Genomic DNA, 22,323 nt, shown 5'->3' with positions numbered 1-22,323 from the left:
CTTGTTGTTCTTCAGTTCTGTTCTAGGAAGTTAATGCTACAGAAATAACTATAAACGCTGGGCACTAAATTTAATACAATTACATCCATTGCTTGAACACAACCTACATTTAAATAGTGTCATAAGCAAAGGTGCCAACAATAACAACAAATTTATAATTTGTAGACTCTAATTACTTTTGCTTTTGGCACAGATACATGGATCTGCATATCTAGAATTACAATAACCTTACCTGGTTTCTCTATGTCAAAAGTATTTCATGATACACAGATTCAACTAGAGCAAAGAAAAACAAAAAACTAAAACCTGCGTGGTCAGCTGCCTTACAAGTGAGATAATGATGCATTTTGTTAGCATTAAACAACATTAGCAAATGTTGTTTGTTTTAATTTAAAAAATCAATTTATGCTTTCCATAAGCATTTGCAGTGTGCAATCTTGAGATTGTTTCAGACAGTAAAATACATAGCACAAAACAAACAGAGCTTACACAAAACACATTAACAACCACAGGAAGCTTTTAAAAAAAAGACACACAAACCACACACCAAAAGCAAAGGGGAAAAGGGAGTAGAAACGACAAAGAATTGCGATTCATGACATGCGTAGCAAAGGGAATCCCAGTGGCTGACAAATACCTTCAACATGGTCAGGGACATTTTCATCAGGAATACGCTCAATCTGAGTCTCAATAGACTCATCCCAAATGGGCCTGGTGTCAAAGATGTCCTCGGCAACTGACTGCTGGGTCTCAATGGATGGCACATTTTCAATAACCGAAACTTCTAGGGCACTACTACTTTCATCATCAGAAACTAATTCTTGTTCTCTCTCTGACTGTGTAAGTCTATCCACTAACTTGGAAGCTTCATCGCTAATCTCTTCAAAGAATTCTATGGAGTTTTTGTATAGGTCAAAAAAATGTTCCTTACTTTCTTTTGAGGGACTAACAGCACTGTGGGAAGCTGAGGTGCTTCTGCTCTTAACAGGCAATCGTGAAGAAAATATCTTTGGTCGTGCAGTCATCAGCTCGTCTGAGTCTAGCTCAAGCTTCATCTCACCCACCCTCTCTCTGGTCTCTGCTTCTGCCTCATTATAACTTCTAGCTTTGACTGAACGCTTAGACTTTGAGTCCATGGAGGCACTTGCATCTGATTCAGATTTGCTCCGAATATCTTGTTTCATAGGTAGTTTGCATGTTATGTCAAAGGGTTTAGATAACTCTGGCTTCCAGACAGATGTCTCTGTGTATATACTATCTTGTTCAACTCTTTGGAAAACTGCTTTGACTGGAATTTTAGACTTTGGTTTGGATGGGTCATCCTGTGGTTCTTCTAGGCTGTCTGAAAAGTCATCTGAAGGAAAGCTGTCAAGTTCATATTGTGGCAGTTGGTGGGATGTCACGGGAGTTGCCCTTACTGGAATTTTGGATTTGCTTTCAAAAGAGGTCATGCTCTCCATGTCAGCAGTGGGAATTTCAATCACAGATTTCTGCTCCTCTGGGGAGGAGTCTGGGGAATCTTCTTCCTGCTCAGAATACACAGACCTAGTGACTGTTGAGAAATCTAACTGTACATCAATCACAGTCTGCACTGGAGAGACAAGGCAAGGCACCTGAGAGCTATCAAATATGTCATCAGTATCAACTTGCAAGAAGGGTTCAACATCACAAGTAGGAGTTTCTTTCTTTGGCAACTTTGAAGAGGCTGAAATACCCATTTTAATAGGAATTCTAGATTTAATATCGCCTCTTGTGGTGTACAAGTTACTGGTTTCATCCTCGGATGTAGACATGAGCGACCCTTTTACAGCCATCTCTGCTTCATCCAGTTCAGAAGATACAAATGGGTCTGAAGATTGTTCAAGCTGGGGAGATCCCAGTTCTTCTGCTTCTCTCATTTCTTCAGATAATGACATCTCTTCTTGAGACTGCTCTTCCATTTGGAAAAAGTGTAAGTTTTCCTCAGAATAATTCCTCTTGGTCATATCAATGGCGCCGCTTCTTGTCATTTCAAACAATTTTCCTTCCTGGAAAAGAAAGGGGTTTTGTTCACTGGTAGGTGTTCCTTCTTCTGTAGGTGTCCTGGCTGGTGTTGTATCGGGTGTGGTTCCTTGTGATCTCCTATCTACCATCAAGCCAAATATCTTTTGTTCTTCCTCTTTCACCCGAGCTTCAAAAGCATCATCATCTTCACGTATTTGACTCCATTTATCAGAATCCACATCTGTCCTGGTAATGACCACTTGGCTGATTATTTTCTCAGCTTCGTTCCTGATATCTTGCAGAGCAGCTTCATCTAGTGCTGTAGAGTCTGATACGGAAGGTACTGGAGTTGAGCTTTTCTGAAAGATGTCTACATGCTTGGATTCTATCTCCATATAAACATCTTCTGAGGTCAGCCTTAGTTCTTCAGAAAAGGTAGTTTCTACTTCACCAGAATTATCACTCCCAGCTGGTTGGCCCTTTGTTGTTCCTGAACCAATTCCTGTATTAATTTCCATGCTACTAAAAAAATGAGGTGAAGGGACATTTTCATAAGGGCTTGTTATAGGCAGAGCACTGCTTTCATCAACATTTTCTGCATAACCTTCACATTCACCCTTTTGGAGTGTCACAGATGAATATACTGTTGAGTGCTCTGAACTACAAAAACCCTGTTGTTCTATCTCAAAATTTTTGTCAGTTCCAGCCAAATCATTTCCTAAAGGGGAGCATACAGGTAAAACAGTAGTAGCCAATTCCTCATTTTGGGATTTACAGCAATGAGAGGTACCAAGTGCACAGGACCCCTCTGCACTTTCTATAGGAGTTGGGTCTTTGTCTGGTACCTTCTCAGCTGTAGATTCTTTTTGAGATTCATCTTGTTGGTGTGCTAACACTGAGATTTCACACAACTCAGCAACGTTTTGCGCATCCTCACCAACAGAATGGTAAAAAGCTTCCTCTGGCTGCATCATAGGACCATTAGGGCTAACTGTGTCACTTTCGTCTGTGCTGTAGCACTTGGACTCGCTAGCCTGTGCTATGATGCTAGCATCAGAGGCAAGAGAGGTGTCACCAGACATTCTGGTATCCTCTGTTGGTTTATCTGATTCTGTGTTATCTGCTTCAGTACTAAAAGTATGCTGCTTGGGTTCAATAGGCTGAAACTCTGTTTCTTCAGGACTAGAACTGGAATCCATATTGCAAAGATGAGGTGAAGGAGGCTGCACTCTAATTACAGGCTCCATTAACAGCCCAGAGTCAGCTTCTTTTTTCAGCTTTGTTAGTTCTGGTTCACTCTCTGAAGAAGAAGAAGTCTTTCTAGATTCAGTCCCAGAAGTCACTACATTAGATAGAAAGTTGTCTTCTACAATGGTTGGGGGTCCAACCTCAGCTTCTGAAGCAACTTCCATATCAGAAGCTGAAGCAGTATCATCTTGTTTGGAATCTTTTCTATAGTCTCTCTTCTGTTTTGCTTCCTGTTCCAGCTCATCAAACATTTTAATTTTGGTCACCATTTTAAACATCTCTTCTTCTGGTGTAAATCTTTTCTTTGGCTCACCTTCTGAATCATCTTCTGGCTCTTCACTCACTTCAGGAATCACAGCTGACTTGGGTATATTTGATAGTGCCTGTGAATCTGCTATTTTGGGTGTGATTTCATAGCTAATTTCCTCAGAGCTTGGAGTCTCGGGTGAAAGAGGACTTTTCCCTGAGCTCTCCATAAGTGATGTTTGTTCTAAACTGTCATCTTCAGCACTCCCATCAGGATCACGTAAAAGTCTGGATCGCACAGGTGTCAGCTCTGGGAAGTTTTCTGATTTAGCAAGGACAGCCTGAATGGGGCCAGGGCCTGGAACAATGCCAGTCTTTGTTTTCTGTTCTACTGGACTGCTTTCCAGAGAATCACGGCAGGGGGATTCTTTGGTAGGACTAGGCTCAAGTGAATCAGGAGTTTTGCGTGAGGAATTATCTTCCAGCACTGGACTTGCCTCCAGTGAATCTTTATGGCTTATAGCTATGGACTCATCTGCAACTGGGCTAAGACCCTCAGTGTCATGGCTAGGAAGTGAAAGCTCCAGTCCTCTACTAATGGTATGGTGCTCAAAAGACACATCCTCCTCTTTCTCTAAAGGAGTGTCATGCATGTCAGACAATTTAATTAAATGTCCTTGCTCAGTGGCCATGGGTAACTCATCCCTGACAGCATCTTTATTAACTGAAGTTGAGCTAGAATCTATGCATTTGCCTGTCTCTTCTTTGAAGGTTGTAACTTGTAGTTCTTCTGATAGACGTCGTGAATGGGAATCTGAGGTCTCTGTGATAGCATTTAGATCTTTATCAGCAATAGTCCTTTCACTTTTTGTTGGAGAAAGTCCTTTGGGTGAATGTGTCTCTTCTGTTCTCTGCACTCCGTCTAATTCTGTTTCTCTCATCTGGTCAGCAATTTCTGTTTTCTTTGGTGAGAAAGAGAGGCTCTCAGGGCTTGTTTCTGGAGTTTCTGCCAGGCCCTCATGCTTATAACTTTCCTCAGAGCTGATCTGAGGGGTTCCATCAAGCAGGCTACCAATTGGAGAATCTGCTATGCCTTCATGTTTAAGGCTTTCTGAGCTGCCATCCAAAGCACCACTTTGCAAGGAGAGAGCAGGCAAAAACCCATCTTTCACATATTCTGATGGAAATGTAACATTGAATGGACTGGTCAGTACTTGATCTAAGTGAAGCTCACCTTCTTCAGTTATTGAAATGTGCCGGAACTGTTGATATTTATCATTATCCTCAAGTTCTTCTTTTATGACAGCAGAAAAATCTGTTGAAGTCTTTCTGTCAGGGCTGATCTGGAGATCAGCATCCCCTTGGTCATCAAATGTCAGGACAACATCCTTGGTGTGTTCATTATCAACAACTGGAGATTTTTTCCCAGTGGCTTTGCCGCTCTGCTGTTTTTCCTTCTGAGTGGATAAACCTTTCTTCAGACTTATATCAGGAGCACTCTGTACCTCTTTTTTAAGTGGCAAACCTACCTCTGCCTGAAGTTCCTGGCTTTTTTTGCTTTTGGGGCTGTCTTTTTTATGTGCCTCTTTGTGTGTCAGTGTCTGCTTCTTCTCACTCTCTGCCTGAGCAGCTCCTTTCTTAGCTGGCTCTTTATCAGAAGGTTGCTGTTTCTGCTTTATAGACTTATGCTCAAAAAGTCCAGATTTATGCTTTGATGGATCTTGACCTGACTGGAATGCTTTCATCAGCTCACGAACAGACATTGTTTCTTCAAGTCTTTCTGTTTTAGAAGATGGTGAAACAGGTGGCTTCTTAGCTGTGGGTGAAACAGCTTGCTTCTTAGAAGTAGGTGAAACAGCTTGCTTCTTAGATGTAGGTGAAACAGGTGTTTTCTTGGCAGAGGGAGAGGAGAGTTTTGAGGCAGAGGAAGAAGAAGGTGACTTTGAGGCAGAAGGAGAAGCAGGCAACTTTGAGGCAGAAGCCAGCGTCTTTGAGGCAGGGGGAGAAGCTGGTGTCTTTGAGGCAGAGGGCGACGTTGGGGGCTTTGTTTTGAAAATAATTTTTTTAGTTTGTGATGGCTTTGTAACAGACTTCTCAGCTGCCCCTTCTTTTCCTGGAACCCGAACAGGCAATTTTGAACGTCCTTTCTGCTCATCTTCCACTCGCTTCTGAAGAGCTTTAACCTTATCTTTGATTGAGCCAATAGGAGTTTCTTCTATAACAGGTGACACAGCAGTGACTTTGGAAGGCTGTGTAGGAGCTAATCCCAGCTCTTCATCTAAAGACTCATCTGAGCTGAACTTTGTTAGTACTGAATGTGCTTCCTTTCCTTGGGATTCTTCATCCTTTGGCTTTTGTTTTTCTTTTAATTTCTTCCTAACTGGTTTTTTAATTTCTAAGGTAGGTTTGTATTGGTCTTGTGTCACTTTGCTCTCAACAGAGGTAGGGACCCGTCCACCCTTTTCAGAACCCCTGCTTACAACAAGAGCTTCAAATTTCTCTTCTACCATGTCTTCTTGAAATGTCTGTGGATGTACTTCATTAAGTGACACATACGTATTCAGATCCTCACTGAGATAATCTATCATTCCTGTCATGTCTTTCATGATTTTCTCTGTTTTACCCTTGCCTATTTTAGTTTCTACACAAGGAGGCTCAGTGACTTCCACAGGAACGTTTTGCTTGGCCTCTTCAATTTCTTCATCACTTACAATAACCCATTCTTCTTCTACCAATTCTGTTCCAGAACTTGATCTCTGAAGAATTGGTGCTTCTTTGAGGCAGCTTCCACTTCTCAGAATTTCATTTACTTTTTCCAAGTCCTCTTTAACTCTTTCCACAATTTCAAAAGGTTCTCCAGGCTCTTCATCTGCAGCTTTCACAAGATCTTTCACTTTAATGGAGCTTGTCTTCTCAGAAGAGTCTGTTGTCAAGATGGCAGTCATTTTTATCAAATCTTGTTTCATCTCAGAAACTTCAGACAGCAAGTCTGGGCTGGCTAAGACAGGGACTTCATTGACAAGGTGACTTTTCAGGATAGATGTTTCTGTAGATTCTGTTTCATCATCATCTTTGATGCAAATGGGGAAAAACATTTAAAATAAATGAAAATCAAAAATAGAGATTGAAATCAGGACTGAAATGACTGTCTTTGATTGCAGCAGGAGGGTCAACAAAATGGTCTGGGTATGGTGGATCCACAAATCTGAGGGTGAAAAAAGCAAAGCAAAGCTAACGGGGGGAAACTGAAAAGGAATGTGGGCAGGAAATAACTTGCTTAGTTTTTTGCAGTACAGCACACCCACACATACAACACCAAAGCTTTGTAAACCAAGGACACTGAAAACGAGGGTGGGGAGGGGGAAACAGTGAAATTTACATAAAGATAGGCATCTCAAGATTGTTTGGATGTTACAGATCAATGTTCAAATGAAATCAGAGAAGAACAAAAGTGGTAGGGGGGACATTGTAATTGGTTGAATGTTGATCTCCTCAAAGAGAAAGCCAGTGGTAGCAAACTGTCAGCACCAAAATTAGGTATGAATATGCACTTTTGTTTAATAATAAAGGGCAAAAATTCTGTATTTACATTTAATTCTGCAATACTCTACAGTAAATGAAATATACTGATATCTGAGGCAGCTGCAAACCGGCATTTCATCTAAGGGGAATCTTACATCTAAATGATGATGCAGACACAAATACTTTTATTTCAAGAGGCATGGTCCTTTCCTTGGAACATCCTCATAGTTAAAAATAATAATAATAAATAGAAGGGAAAGAAATAAAAACGAGGAAGAAGAGAAGGAAAAAAATTTAAATAGTGACTAGCTCAACAGTGAATTCAAAGGTTAGAAATATGTAGTGCATGGCAACAAAAAAACATTCACACAGAACACATACATACACGTACAGACACACAATATATAGATATAGATATATATATGTAAGCCAAGTTATTTCCATGCAAAGCAAAGCTGTTGCATACACTGCAGGATAAATATCCTCACATTAAAAAAAATCTAGATGGTTATAAATGAAAAAGGCACAAAATTAAATGCAACATACTGTGGTGAAGTATTATTTATTTTCTACAACCAAATCAATAAATGAAGTATCTGGTTTAGAATAATTTAGCAATTAAAAAACAGTTCATGAACTCACTTCCAGAAAATTATTTCTTTTGTTACATACAGTTCAGCTTTTCGGTATATAAAGTGCTTTACAATTCTTACTTATTGCAAGTGTGTGCAATAGGTGAGGCTGTGAGACAATGCTTGTACTATCTGTGTACATGCAGTAAAGTGCCGTCGAGTCAGTGTCAACTCCTGGCAACCACAGAACCATATGGTTTTCTTTGGTAGAATACAGAAGGGGTAGAATACAGAATACATTTGGTAGAATACAGAATACATTGCCATCTCCTGTGCAGTATGAGATGATGCCTTTCAGCATCTTCCTATATCGCTGCTGCCCGATGTAGGTGTTTCCCATACTCTGGGAAACATACCATTGGGGATTCGAACTAGCAACCTCTTGCTCTCTAGGCAAGTTTACTCTGCTGTGCCACTAGGTGACTACAGATATATATGTACAGTTATTTATATCTTATATACAATGCATGTACAGTAGTAAACTTCCTTTCTGTACCCTGCATTTGGGGAGGCCTGTACCTAGATATGGTCATTCAGACAAAAACATGTACCTGTGTACAGACACTGGTACTCATGAACATCATGATGTCTATAGTGTCTATACACTTTGCTAAGCCAGGGGTCAATACCCTATGTCAACAACCAAAAGCGGCACACGGAATTTCTCCACATCTATATTCAGGGATGGACATTATTAGTGGGAATTTCTCAGAAATTCTGATGGTCCAGGAACAACTGAATTAGTAAGATCTGCATTTTAATTTAACATTTGTTTCAAATGTTCCAAATTAAAAAACCATTTACTTTACATACAATAATAGTTTCATTATATAGAGAGAGATTCTTTCTAGGTTAAATTGTATTACTGGCACAGAAAACCTTAATGTAGAATGAATAAATAAAGACTTGGCACACCACTTCTGAAAGTTTGCTGATCCCTGGGCTAGGCAGTGCATTTTGTGGATAGGAAGGGGAGAGAGGAGGGGAGGAGGAGAGGAAGCTAACTAGAGAGAGGGCAAATGATGAAGAGACTGACTGTATGCCTGCACACTGTGCAAGTGGAGAGCACAATATGGAGTGGTCACCATAAGATACTAGCTTAACCTCCACATTGCCACCAAGCCATCCTTGTGCTCAACATGTTGCGTCATGCTAGGCACATTGTGACTTTTCAGGTTCACTTTGAAATGAGAAGGGCTTGCATTAGAAGCTTCAGCTGAAAGCAGCCTGGACATAGGGAGCTTAGGTAATGAATCAAGAAAATAATCCTAACAACTAGGACATAGCTTCACTTTTGAGAATACCGCGAGCCAGCACGCCAGACATCTGTCACAAACTGGGGTGCAATATTAGGAACATTTGGCTGGCTCTAGTAGTGGACCTGCCGTTTGAAAGACTGTTTGAAAGACCGGCCCACCTGGGCATTTGACTTGTGCACCCCTGCTCTATACCCAAGTGCACTGTACATGTGGCCTTTGAATATCACCTTAAGTGGCGCAGCGGGGAAATGCTTAACTAACAAGCAGAAGGTTGCCAGTTCAAATCCCCACTGGTATGTTTCCCAGATGATGGGAAACATCTATATCGGGCAGCAGCGATATAGGAAGATACTATCAAGAACATCTTAGGAGAGGAGAGCTGGTCTTGTGGTAGCAAGCATGACTTGTCCTCATAGCTAAGCAGGGTCTGCCCTGGTTGCATCTGAATGGGAGACTTGATGTGTGAGCACTGCAAGATATTCCCCTCAGGGGATGAAGCCGCTCTGGGAAGAGTAGAAGGTTTCAAGTTCCCTCCCTGGCTTCTCCAAGATAGGGCTGAGAGAGATTCTTGCCTGTAACCTTGGAGAAGCTGCTGCCAGTCTATGAAGACAATACTGAGCTAGCTAGACCAATGGTCTGACTCAGTATATGGCAGTTTCATCATTTCAAAGTGCTCAGGAAAAGGCAATGGTTAACCCCTCCTGTATTCTATCAAAGAAAACCACAGGGCTCTGTGGGTGCCAAGAGTCAAAATCAACTTGACAGCACACTCTACTTTACCATTAATGTTCCACAAAACTTCCACAAAAGTTAAAATCTTGTTATTTAAAACTTAAACCTAACTGAAAAAATGGGGTTAACCATCTTTAGCAATGCATTTCAGTTTATATATTTCTTTCTTCTTTTTTAAATGTTATTTACATGATGCATTGTTTGTATTTCTTATATATTGGTCTAGGACCATAATAAAAGTTCTGTTCTGTTCTGTTCACCAGCTCGCACCTCTTCTCAGCTGAGGAAGGGTTGAGGATTTAAAATTTAGAAGGGTTCTCAGCTTAGAAATGGCAGTGTGCTGCTAATTTGTGTTAACATTTATATCCCCAACACCTCCTCAGCTGAGAAGTGGTATGGGCTGATCACTCACAGGATTGGGGATTTAAAACAGGAGTGAATAAGGGCAAAGCTATCTCCTTGATAACAAAATTTGTGTACCAGGAAGTTGCCTACGAAAGGTCAAAACTGAAGAAGCTAAACCTGTGATATTCAGGGGTCCCCTGTATTCACATAATAAATGCCTACATAGGACTTATGTTTATCAGTTATGTGGTGTACAACTTCTGAGCCCCAAGCTATGATGGTCTATCTATACATCAGTCTATTTAAATATTTACAGAAAATATTTGCCTAAATATTTTCAACATAATGGTTTTATGTTGTTTTTACAGTTTGATAGAGATCAAATAAATGAATAAATAATTCTTTATTATAGAATGGGCATACATAGATTTTTCTTTTTTTAGTTTAATTTCCAAGCATTTTTTCCCATTCATTTCCAAGCAGCAAAGTTCCAAAGCATAACTTCAAGAAATACTTCACCACAGTAAAAGGGAAGAGACTATGGACTTTGGTAATTCTGAACAGTATCACTTTTATACGCACATACATACCCACTTAAACATTTTAATTAAGTAGTTTAGGTTGCATGTGGAGGTTTCATTTTAAAAGTGATACTGTAAATAATTTTAAAGATGCAATTACTTTATGTTAACAAACATACAAATAGGGAAACATATGAAAAAAAATGGGTATTTATAGAAGCCTAACAGCAATAGCAGGGTCACCAAGGGATGTCAAAAGGAAAGTGAATGCTTAGATGAATTGTCTTAGTACTTTAATTTTAATTATTAGTAACAAGTAACATCTTTAATTTAAAAGCAGCATTTATGTTATTAATCTACTTCATAAAATTAATATCAGTGGCAATTAGCTTGCAAATCTCTTTCAAGCTTAACTTTATTATTAACAACATGTATACACGTCATTTGTTTTTTTAATTGAGATCTTACGTTTTTCTGATGTCATATCAATCTGAAAGAGAACACAGATAGAGCAGAATGGTTATAGCACCTTTGTGTTACAACAGCGAATAGAACTAATAATCTGGAAAGATGATGAAGAAAAGACAGGCCCAATTCACCAGTATCATAAACAAGTGCAGCACAATTTTAAACACGCTTGCTTGGAAGAAAATTCAAGTAAGCTGAATTCAGCTTGCTTCCTGATAAATACACAGCTGAACTGGTTGTTCAGCCCAAATGAATTCTAACGGTGATAGTCATTCCTTTACATCCCTAGTGAATCTCTGTGTGTGACCAAAAAAAAAAAAAAAAGATAAACCAGGTGGTAATGGCAAATTAAGTTGTTCTTATCCTGTGCTAATACTGTAATTAGAAGAAGTGCTAGATCTTGCAAAGTGAGAACATAGAACACAGCAGAAGTGGAAACAAAGATATAGCTCAGAGATTTTCTGATGAAACGAGATACACACATTTATAATCTCACAACAGTTGGTATCTAACTCTTGTTGATCAGAACTCTTGTCTATGGTCTACATCTTCATAGAAAATTCTAAGTGCTAATATTCCATTGTGCAAAATAAGAGAAACTGGAAAATGGCTGGCATCATGCCACAGAAGAACAGCTGCGGATCCACGTCTAGCATGTGCAGTGGACCAGGCATGCAGGGGAAGGGAGGTGTGATCCCTCCCTTCACTGCAAAATCCCTTTCCATTTGCAAAGATATATTCAGGAGGGCTGTTCAGGAGTAGCATCAGAAATGTGATAACACACTCCTTAGCAGCCGCAGAGCAGCCCTATTAACGGAAGCAGCACCAGCAGGCTAGAGAATGGCTCAGAAGCAGCAAGCACACTCACATCTCTTGCATTAGTGGCTTGTGCAGTACGGGAGTCTATGACCAATATTAAACTACTCTTTTTAGCTGTGCATTCTGAATAAGAAGAATGTAAAAGTACAAGTTAGGGGTGTTGGTGCTGCATACGTGGGGTGCTTTATAGCCCCGTTTCCTGCTGCATTCCTGAAAAAGCCATTGATGAGGATTCAGGGACTGCAAGAAATTGGGAAGGAAGGTCGCAGCAACAAGAGGTGTTGTGTGTGTGTGTGTGTGTGTGTGTGTGTGTGTGTGTGTTTCTCGGATTTTGGCTACAATCAAATTATAGAGTGTTCTGTTAGTAAAATTACCTCTTCTTCCTGTTCTTGATCTGATTCTGATTCCTTTCAGCCCAAAATGCCATGCAAGAAAAAAGAAAAACAGCAGGGAAAGAGGATACAGTTAAAGGAAAAGAATGATTTTGACAAGCAAGAATGATTCAACAAGTAAGAGTACAAAACAGACTTCTTCTGTGCACTTTCCCCAAAGGAGAGACAAGAGGGAACAAGGGGGTCAGTACAATTCAGAAAACTAGGGATTCAAGTAAGTTAAAAAATTGGAAAGCTCTTTGAAAGTGTTAGGCTTATGCTTGGTGATATTTATATTCGCCATAATGAACCTAGAACATTGTTTCTCAACCATCAGGACAAGACCTAGCACCACACTTGGGCAGCTTCCAAGAGGTCCCTAAGGCACAGAAAAGATAACACATTTTTGCATTTATTTATTGCCATCTGTTTATATTTAATGCTTCAAATGTAATGTTACAACTTTCAATTTCACTGAAAGTGAGAATTAGTCCATATATTACTAGGCGCACTGTAAGTTAAATGGCTTAGGTTTGTAATCAACCCATGAACATCATAATGTTGGAAAAGGGAAGTCACAGAAGACCATAGATCCTCTTTCTGTAATAAGAAGCTGCAGCTAGCTAAAGCTACTTTGCAAGTGTTCTTGAGTTTTCTCCTCCAACATTACATTGCTTGCCAAGTTATCTATTCATGCTAATGCACAGGAGATATGGTTGAAACAATATATAAGCTAACTAGTATAATGAAGGCTGTTAGCATCTTATAGGGATGTTTGTTCTAAATTCCTCGTTATTTTGATATACAGCTCAGGCAGTTAATTCTACTAAATGATGGTATGCATACAGGGCCACATTATTATTTTAAACTAATCTCAGCACTCAGGTAATTTGAGACAACAACTGATCTTACAAATAACACAGTTTTTCTATGACGTACCAAACTTTATATGTAATTTAAAAATCTTTGAAGTTCAGGAAGCACTTAACCCAAAAGCTGTACTTACTTCCCTAAGTAGTATATGGAATATGATGCAGTGAAGAACTGGATTAAGGTCTCTCAAATTTCAGGTTGATAGTCAACAAAATGCTTGTCATTACATAGTACTAGGCAGTTTTACCTTTGTGTAAATTGGTAATGTGATATTCAAATTGCAGATGGCTTGATGTACAAGGCCTCTTGAAGACTTAGGTTCCTTCATAAATGACAGGCGTCCACAAGATTCTTGAGTTGTGTCCCGAACCTAGGGCAGAGAAATACAGGAACGTGAAGTCACATTTTATTAATTCTAATGATGTATTTGGCCGACATACTGCACAATGTTAATGCACTTTTGCATTAAATGCAAGAATTGTTCAAACACAGTTGCAGAATTGACTGTTATTTCCAAATACTTACCTTAAATCTCAGGGAGGGTGACAAATGTTACCTATCTATAAATGTGTGCGCTCTCTCTCTCTCTCTTATAATTATAATTATTTATTTGATTTCTATACCACCCTTCCAAAATGGCTCAGGGTGGTTTACATATTTGTATTATTACACAAATAATAAATTTATTATTTATAATAAATAAATAAGATGGATCCCTATCCCCAAAGGACTCACAATCTAAAAATATATTAAGTGTGTACAGATACACACATCTAAAACAGGCCCATATCTATCCTACCTGCAGTCACTAAAAAACACCTTTCCTAAATAAGATTTTACATTTCTATCACAAAGTGAACAGGTTGAGGCTTTGAAGATAGAGCTCCAGAGCCAGCTATGAGCATTTCTACAAAGCATCATTGTTTTTATTTCATGCTTGCCAAATACTGGGACCATTCACAAAATGCGTCAAAGTAAAGGTGGGAGGCAGCAAATCCAGCTATTACTGCTTTTGAAAACCCACAGAAATCCTGCCAACTAAACCGCTCAAATGTGTGTAGTCTGACTTTTGTACCTGGTTCTTTACTGAGGTAGGACAAAAAGAGGAGCTGTCCTACCTTGATGTTTGTGTTGGCATTTCCCTTTTTCAGCAGCTCCTGGCAGACGGCCACCATGTTTGTAATAGAAAGCTGTGGCTACAGGGGCTGCTATCTGCAAATGAGCTACTCTGCACAGCACTCTCTAGGGTCAATTTCTAAAGTCAGTTCCTGCTTGCAGCCCTGATCAGCATCACCTTGCTCATGGCCAACATGTGTGGCTGACATGAGCATGGTGATGCTGATCAGGGCTGCAAGCAGAAACATTGCAGCCCAGCATGCCCACTTTTTTGGAGGGTGCCAGTGGGGGGAAAGCGGCGAGGCAGGGGCTGTACAGGGAGGCAGTATCTTCCTTGTCCCTTAAAGCTACACACACACCCCACCCGGGAGTGCACAAACTGGTTCCATGAACATCCCTATGTCTTAGTAGAAATATAAACACACAATCTTTAAAGCATTTTTCTCAAATCAAAAATAATTAAAATGCTTTATCTGGTTGTATATCAATATTTGTAAATCCATACTCTTGTGAATCCTTCATTGGGTCCTTCAGTGGTACAAATGCATTTGAGACTAGTAGTTTTTCTAAGGTTCCAACCATGGCTGAAGCTTCATAAAACACTCAGTTTCCTAGTTAGAATGTATACCAGGAAGGAGGAATGGTACCACCAAGACCAGGAGGATGCCAGCATAGCTAATAGATAAACTCAAAGAAGCTATAAAGGGGAAGAAGACCTCCTTCAGAAATTGGAAATCTGCTCAAATGAAGAGAACAGAAAGAAACACAAACGCTGGTAAAAGAAATGCAAGGTGACAATAAGGGAGGCGAAAAGAGAATTTGAGGAACATTTAGCTAAAAACATCGAGGGGAATAACAAATACATCAGAAGCAGCAAACCTCTCAGGGAGGCGGTTGGACCATTAGACAATGAGGGAGTAAAAGGGATTATTAAGGAAGATATGGAGGTTGCAGAGAAGCTAATGAGTTATTTGCATATATCCTCATGGCAGAAAATACTGAACATATACTTGTGCCTGAACTGAGCTTCTCAGGGACAGAGGCTAAAGAACTGAGTCAGACAGAGCTAACAAGAGATGACGTTCTAAACTGCCTGGAAAAATTAAAAACTAGCAAATCACCAGGGCCAGATGGCATCAACCCAAGAGCCCTTAAAGAGCTCAAATGTGAGATTGCCGACTTCCTTGCTATATATATATATATATATATATATATATATATATATATATATATATAAAATAAAAAAAACTTATCCCTACAATTGGGCTCTGTACCGGAGAAAAAGCAGCCAATGTAACACCAATTTTCAAAAAGGGATCCAGGCACGATTCAGGAAATTGCAGGCAGGTTAGCTTAACGTCTATTCTGGGCAAACTGATGGAAAGCATTCTCAAAGATAAAATTATAAAGCGCATAAAAGAACAGGCCCTGCTGGGGGAGAACTAGCATGTCTTCTGCAAAAATATATCTTGCCTCAACAACCTTTTGGAGTTCTTTGAGAGTGTCAACAGGTGTGTGGATAAAGGTGATCTGGTTGATATAGTATACCTGGACTTCCAAAAAGCGTTCAACAAAGTTCCTCATCAAAGACTCTTGAAAAAACCTAGCAGTAATGGGATAAGGGGACAGGTACACGTATGGATTGGTAACTGGTGGAAGGACAGGAAACAGAGGGTAGGAATAAATGGAGAGTTTTCACAATGCAGGGAAGTAAGAAGTGGCATCCCTCAGGGATCTGTACTGGGACCAGTGCTTTTTAATTTATTCATAAATGATCAGTTGGGGTAAGCAGCAAGGTCGCCAGATTTATTTATTTATCTATTTATTTATTGTTAAATTTATATACTGCCTTTCATTAAAACAATCCCAAGGTGGTTTACAGCAAAATTTAAAAACAAGATTGTAAAAAAAAAGAAAAAAAATGCAGATGATACCAAATTCTTTCGGGTAGTGAAATCCAAAACAGATTGTGAAGAGCTCCAAAAGGATCTTTCCAAACTGGGGGAGTGGGCAACAAAATGGCAAATGTGGTTCAATGCTGGAAAGTGTAAATTCATGCATATTGGGTCAAAAACCCCTAACTTCACATATACGCTGATGGGCTCTGAGCTGTCGGTGACTGACCAGGAGGGGGATCTTGGGGTCATGGTGGACAGCTCATTGAAAGTGTTGACTAAATGTGCAGCAGCTGTGAAAAAGGCCAATTCCATGTTAGGAATCATTAGGAAAGAGATTGAAAATAAAAATGCGAATATTATAATGTCTTATAATGTATTATAAACTATGGTCTGGCCACACTTGGAGTACTGCATACAATTCTGTTCACAATACCTAAAGTAGGACATTGTAGAACTGGGAAAGGTGCAGAAGAGGGCAACCAAGCTGATCAGAGGCCTAGAGCACCTTCCTTATGAAGAAATGCTACAACACTTTTTCATTTAGAAAAAAAAATGACTGCTGGGAGACATGATAGAGATCTATATGATGTGGAGAAAGTGGATAGAGAGAAATTTTTCTCCCTCTTGCATAACACTAGAACCAGGCGTCAACCCTTGAAATTGATTGCCCAGAAATTTAGGACTAACAAAAGGAAGTACTTTTTCACACAGTGCACAATTAACTTGTAGAATTCTCTGCCACAAGATGTGGTGACAGCCAACAACTTGGATGGCTTTAAGAGGCGTTTGGATAACTTCAAGGAGAGATCTATCAACGGCTACTTCTCTAAAGGCCATCACCAGCCTCAGAGGCAGGATGCTTCTGAATTCAAGTTGCAGGGGAGTAACCACAGGAGAGAGGGCATGCCCTCAGCTCCTGCCTGTGAGCCTCCCAGCAACATCTGGTAGGCCACTGTGTGAAACAGGATGCTGGACTAGATGGGCCTTGGGCCTGATCCAGCAGGGCTGTTCTGATGTTACCAGCAGGATTCACACCTCTCATGGACCCAAAGGACAAAACTTTCCTATTCTCCACCCCTTTCCTTGAAAATTCTGGGAATTTATTATTTTAACCTATTTATATATCACCCACACTTATATCTCTGGGCAGTGTACAATTAAACCTGTAAATACAAATTAACACAAAATTATAACAGTAAAAATAGTAATACAGTGTTAAAACTGTTAAAAACTATTAATCTAATTAAAAACCCGGATTAACAAATGTTTCTTGTCTTCCTTTTAAAATGTTGTCAGAGATAGGGAGGCTCTTATTTCAGCAGGGAGTACATTCCAAAGCTTTGTGGCGGCAGCAGAGGAAGGCCCGTACCTGAGTAGCCACCAGATGAGCTGGTGGCAACAAATTGAGTTTCTTCTGAGGATTCAGCTATGGCTGCAGGCTTGGGGGGAAGGAGGGGAATCTACAAGTCTCAGATGCCCTTGCACCACTAAAAGGAGCCCAGAAGAAAAGTTTATGGAAAGGAGGAAAAAAGCTTTCTAAACACAAGCCTTAGAATGCTCCCTCCGAGTGAAGGAATGTAGAACCCTGTTCCCTGCTCACACCCAATAAAAGGTGACAAGGAAGAGGAGGGGGGAAAGGGGACAGCAGCAGCTGGTGCGGGAGCCACTGGGGGGGGGGGTTTGCGGCGGTGCAAGGCACCTTTAACTCTAAATTACCTCTCCTTCCGCTACCTGAAAGCTGTTGTGAGCAGCTGTGTGCTGCCCAGCACCCTCTGCAGCAGAGGATTGGATTGCCTCTCATTTGCGTGGCCAGCAAATGGCCTCCACACAGGTGCAGAGGCCAGTTTATTTACTTTTACATTTATATCCCGCTCTTCCTCCAAGGAGCCCAGAGCGGTGTACTACATGCTTGAGTTTCTCCTCACAACAACCCTGTGAAGTAGGTGAGGCTGAGAGAGAAGTGACTGTCCCAGACTCACCCAGCTAGTATCATGGCTGAATGGGGATTTGAACTCGGGTCTCTCCGGTCCTAGTCCAGCACTCTAACCACTACATCACGCTGGTTCTCTTGAGTGGTGGAGCCAATCATCCGCTGCAGCGGGTACTGGGCAGCGTGCCACTGCTCACAACAGCTTTCAGGTGCAGCGGGAGGAGAGGTAAGCACCTTATAATTTAGAGTTCAAGGTGCCTCTTGCCAGCACCTGCACCAGCTGCCGCTGAGAGGGGACAGTGATCTGTCAGTGGTCTAGCAGACATGTCAGAACTCCAACCAAGTTCTGCAACAACAGCAAGGAGCATTCTGACAGTTGAACATTGAAGGCTCCATACTATTGTTGCGGAAACCCTCCCCCCCAACAATATCAGACAGGTCATGATGGGTATCAACAAAATGCACAGCCCTAATATGCAGTACATGTCATTTCAACTAATTCCCAATTCAGCCATTCTGTAACATACAATATTCTACAGCTATGTAATTTTCTACTGATACCTTAACGACTGGCTGACATCCAGACTTTCACATTTACATGATAATTTTAACATAGAAATGACGTTCTAACCTATCTGACCTTATTGAGACCCTAAAATATGTTAGCAAGATGTCAGAATATTGTTATTCCGTTGAGTGCCCTTTCTACTTTAACTTTGTAACCATTGTAGATTCAGTGACTGAATCCTACAGGCACACACAAAAATTGTGATGCTTTTTAACACAGTGTCTCCATTCTCCATAGGGTTCTTCAAAATATGCCTAACAATTATGTGTTTCTTTGACCACATAAGTTCCACATAACAATGCATCCCATTTCTTTAACTTTGTTGTTGATATCAGTACAGCGTAAACAGTGATAGTTTCTGGCTATATATAGATGGACTGCTTCTGCCTGCTGAATGTTCTGAACAGCCAGTACAAATGAAAATGAAAGTCCAAATGCGAACTTATATTCATTACCTTGACAAACAATGGAAGTCTATTTTCTTTGAAGGCAAAAAAACTGAATATGTGATGTTGGCCACTCTTGGTTAGTGGTACTAGATTTCCAAAGCAGTCCACGTAGATAGGTTTTCCTTCTAGTACCTACACAGAGTTAATAAGGAACGAAACAATAAGGCTAATTATCATGAATATTATAATACTTTATTTTGAATTCCAGAAATCCAGAATACATTATTAGCCTTATCAGGGTCTTAGAATGCACTAGCCACTGCATTACACTGTTAATATTATTGTTGTTGGAATCAGCTAATATGTGGCTTTGGCTGCAATCCTAAGCACACTGGCTGACATCCTAATGAAGTGGGCATGCTTTGAGTGACCATGGGAATCCACTGAGAGCGCTTGTGCAATACCACCAGTTCCCCTGTGTGCGCACCAGAGCCATTAGATTTCAGAGTGCTGCCCACTCTCTGGAACCACTCTGCAAAATTTGAAACACATTGCTAAGGATTAGTGATGTCTTTAATCTTCCAGAGCCCTTCCATAGCATGAGGAGTACTCCAAACTCTAAGGGCTCTAGTGGAACAGGGCACACGCCAGGGGTGGCAGCGGCAGCGGAGGCTGGGGGAGTTGCATGAGGATTCCTGGTGTATCCTTACAGCCCCTCAAAGTGCACCTGCTTTGTTAGTTGGGATGAGAGATATGAAGTCCGGGGCAGTGGGGAGAGACAGGTGTCTTTCTTGGTTTTTTCTGAAGAGGTCCCCCCCGCCCCCCATTGGGAAATTAGAAAAATTGGTAGAGGGGATTGGTTTATGAAATATTTTCCTTTGGAATTATTAATTAAATATTTAAGTGTGTTCAAATATATTCATACAAGGAAAGGTATTCTGGCTTTTACTCTCCCCCAAGCTTCTTGCTTAATTCAGATTCCTCCATCTGCTGCAACATATGAAATAATTTGGCCTATTTGGGAAATATACCAGATCAGGACATAAACGAACATGTGCAACCGTAGAGAGGCTTGTCTCAGTCCAGGCAATACATTTTTCATATGTCATTAAGATGATAAAAATGAAAGATCAGAAGCAGCATAAACTGCAGATAGTGATCGCTCAGAAAATGAGACTGATTAGACGAAGTTTCACGATGAAGGTGCTCACCCACTCTTCAGTTGGCAGATCATTACACTGTATGTAAGCCAGGTTTTTTTCCTGTTTTCATCTTAAACAGTTTTTGACAGCTTATTAGAAGCAGGCAAAAAGATGATGCTGAAAACAGAAGTTCAGCAGACTGCCATCCATTTATAACAAAAAATTAAACAACATTTAAAAGTAAGTTACAGCATTTGAACTAATTGTCTGAATAAACTATCTTTCTAAATGTAATATACCAAACATGATCAATGTTATGAGCAAAGCAGCTTAGACATAATAAATGCTTCTAAAGAAACAATGTGACTTTAGACCTGTAAAGGAAACTAAAACAATTGCATGTATTTCAATTTTTACCAAAATGTCTGGTTTAAAAACAAAAAATCTTGGTTTTTTCCAGGACTTCAAAATTTCTGGAAATTTTACATCTCTAGTTGGGATGTAGGAGGACCTTCTTTGTGGCTGCCCCTCTTCTTTGGAACACTCCCCACCCCCGATTCATTCAGCCCCCTCCCTGGCTGCTTTTAAGGCCCTTCTTAAGATCAACCTGTTGCACCAGGTATTTGCCCTTTTATTATTGTTTTTGTTGTTATTGATGTTCACTGCCTAGAGTCTTTGGAGAAGGCAGTATATAAGAAAAATAATAAGGTGTCAGCCACTTTCCTGGGAGAAAGCACCACTGAACATCTATTTCCAAATAAATATTTCTAGATTGTGTTGCATGACCACTTTTTATTATTTATTATTATTTATATCCCAGTCTTCCTCCAAGGAGCCCAGAGTGGTGTACATGGTTAAGTTTATCCTCACAACAAGCTAGGCTGAGAGATAAGTGACTGGTCTGGAGTCACCCAGTGAGTTTCATGGCTGAATGGGGATTTGAACTTGGGTCTTCCAAGGCCTAGTCCAGCACTCTAACTACTATGCCACGCTGGCTCCTTAAATCCTGTACCTGTCAGTTATAAATGAAAATGACTGAATCTGACAGAAAAGTGAATTTTTCCTTCATTCTAATTCTTATTTCTGCAACAAAGAGGAAGTGGAAACAATAGTTCTCAAATACATATATAACATTTTAAATGAAATAACTGGTGATGTATGTTCCTATTCCATACCTCTACATCTCTGCTTCGGGCAACTTCAGCAAAGTTTTCTTGTTGTTCTAGTGTTTTATCAACCTTATCATCTGTCATGCAGAAACATCTCAATCGTGCTTCTATGGGATCATGAGATTTGGCAAACACTACAAATTTGGCCATGTAGGGCACACAGATAATTTCTCTGTAGACTTGGGAAGCAAACGTAACAGATTCCTGTATCTGTCGACAGTCTATCAACCAAAACCTGCAAATGAATATAAAGAACTCGTATAGAGTTAAGTCAACCAACATGAACAAGCTGTTCAATGCTACGAATTCAGAATTTTTCAAACTATTCTAGCAACCATATTACTAGCACTGATTTCAACTAATCCAGATTGTATCTAGATGAGGCACTGGTGAGGTCCCTAGACCCCAATGTGTCTGTTCTGGATTTATTCAGATGCACTAAATATACACAACAGATTGACTTTTATTAGAGAATGTTTACAAGAGCAATACAGCTGTGGTGATCTTCGCCAAAAGGCCGAGAAGCGATATATGCACAACAGTATCCAGCACTTGTTTCTATTATGGCATTCAGGCTCTGAGCCCCCTCTGCTATTCCCATCATCTCAGAGAATGGAAAGCAATGGACAGGACCCAATTTGTGGCTAGACGGCTGCAGCAGGATTTTGGCCTCCTGGTTCTGGTGCAGGGTGATGTTGTCATCACTCTGCAGCAGGGTCCGGAGGCTGCTATGAGTGGCCCAATCCAGATCCATTTAAGACCAGATGCACAGCCCAGATGGGCTCCACAAACATTGCCCAGACCCAATCCCATTAACTGGCCAGCAGCAAACACTACAAACAAGAATAGTTTAATCTTGTGTTACTATTTTCCATTGGAATTTCAACTGCTTTTTCTCCGGAGGTGATGGAATTCCAAGAACAATTTACTGAGTGGGCAGAAAAGTTGGGTTTACGTCATTAGGAAGCAAGAGGAAATTAAGAGTTCCTCTTAAGTTGCAGGAGGTTTATTACTTATTCTGTAACCACAGGCACAAAACATTCCTTTGAAATAGTACTATTCCATCACATTCATTTGGAATATGTTTCCAGT

At 40.3% G+C, this 22,323-nt stretch overlaps 1 protein-coding gene across 46 annotated transcripts in view; it reads right to left on the bottom strand.

Moving 5' to 3' along the window:
- ANK2 (ankyrin 2) overlaps positions 1 to 22,323 on the bottom strand; it is a 509,522-nt gene that overhangs the window by 28,112 nt on the left and 459,087 nt on the right. For 22 of the 46 annotated variants that reach the window (XM_053254695.1, XM_053254699.1, XM_053254697.1 and 19 more), the window contains 5 exons: positions 21,238 to 21,466; positions 18,987 to 19,112; positions 13,267 to 13,389; positions 12,150 to 12,182; positions 10,957 to 10,978 (listed from right to left, as the gene is read on the bottom strand). In XM_053254695.1, coding sequence (XP_053110670.1) covers positions 10,957 to 10,978; positions 12,150 to 12,182; positions 13,267 to 13,389; positions 18,987 to 19,112; positions 21,238 to 21,466 — 533 coding nt within the window. The other 24 variants (XM_053254658.1, XM_053254664.1, XM_053254665.1 and 21 more) reach the window with 3 other exon arrangements.

The sequence above is a fragment of the Hemicordylus capensis genome, chromosome 5, assembly GCF_027244095.1.
Source record: "Hemicordylus capensis ecotype Gifberg chromosome 5, rHemCap1.1.pri, whole genome shotgun sequence".
NCBI classification, from domain to species: domain Eukaryota; kingdom Metazoa; phylum Chordata; class Lepidosauria; order Squamata; family Cordylidae; genus Hemicordylus; species Hemicordylus capensis.
Note: the sequence above shows the minus strand (reverse complement) of the source record. Positions and strands in the feature narration are given on the sequence as shown.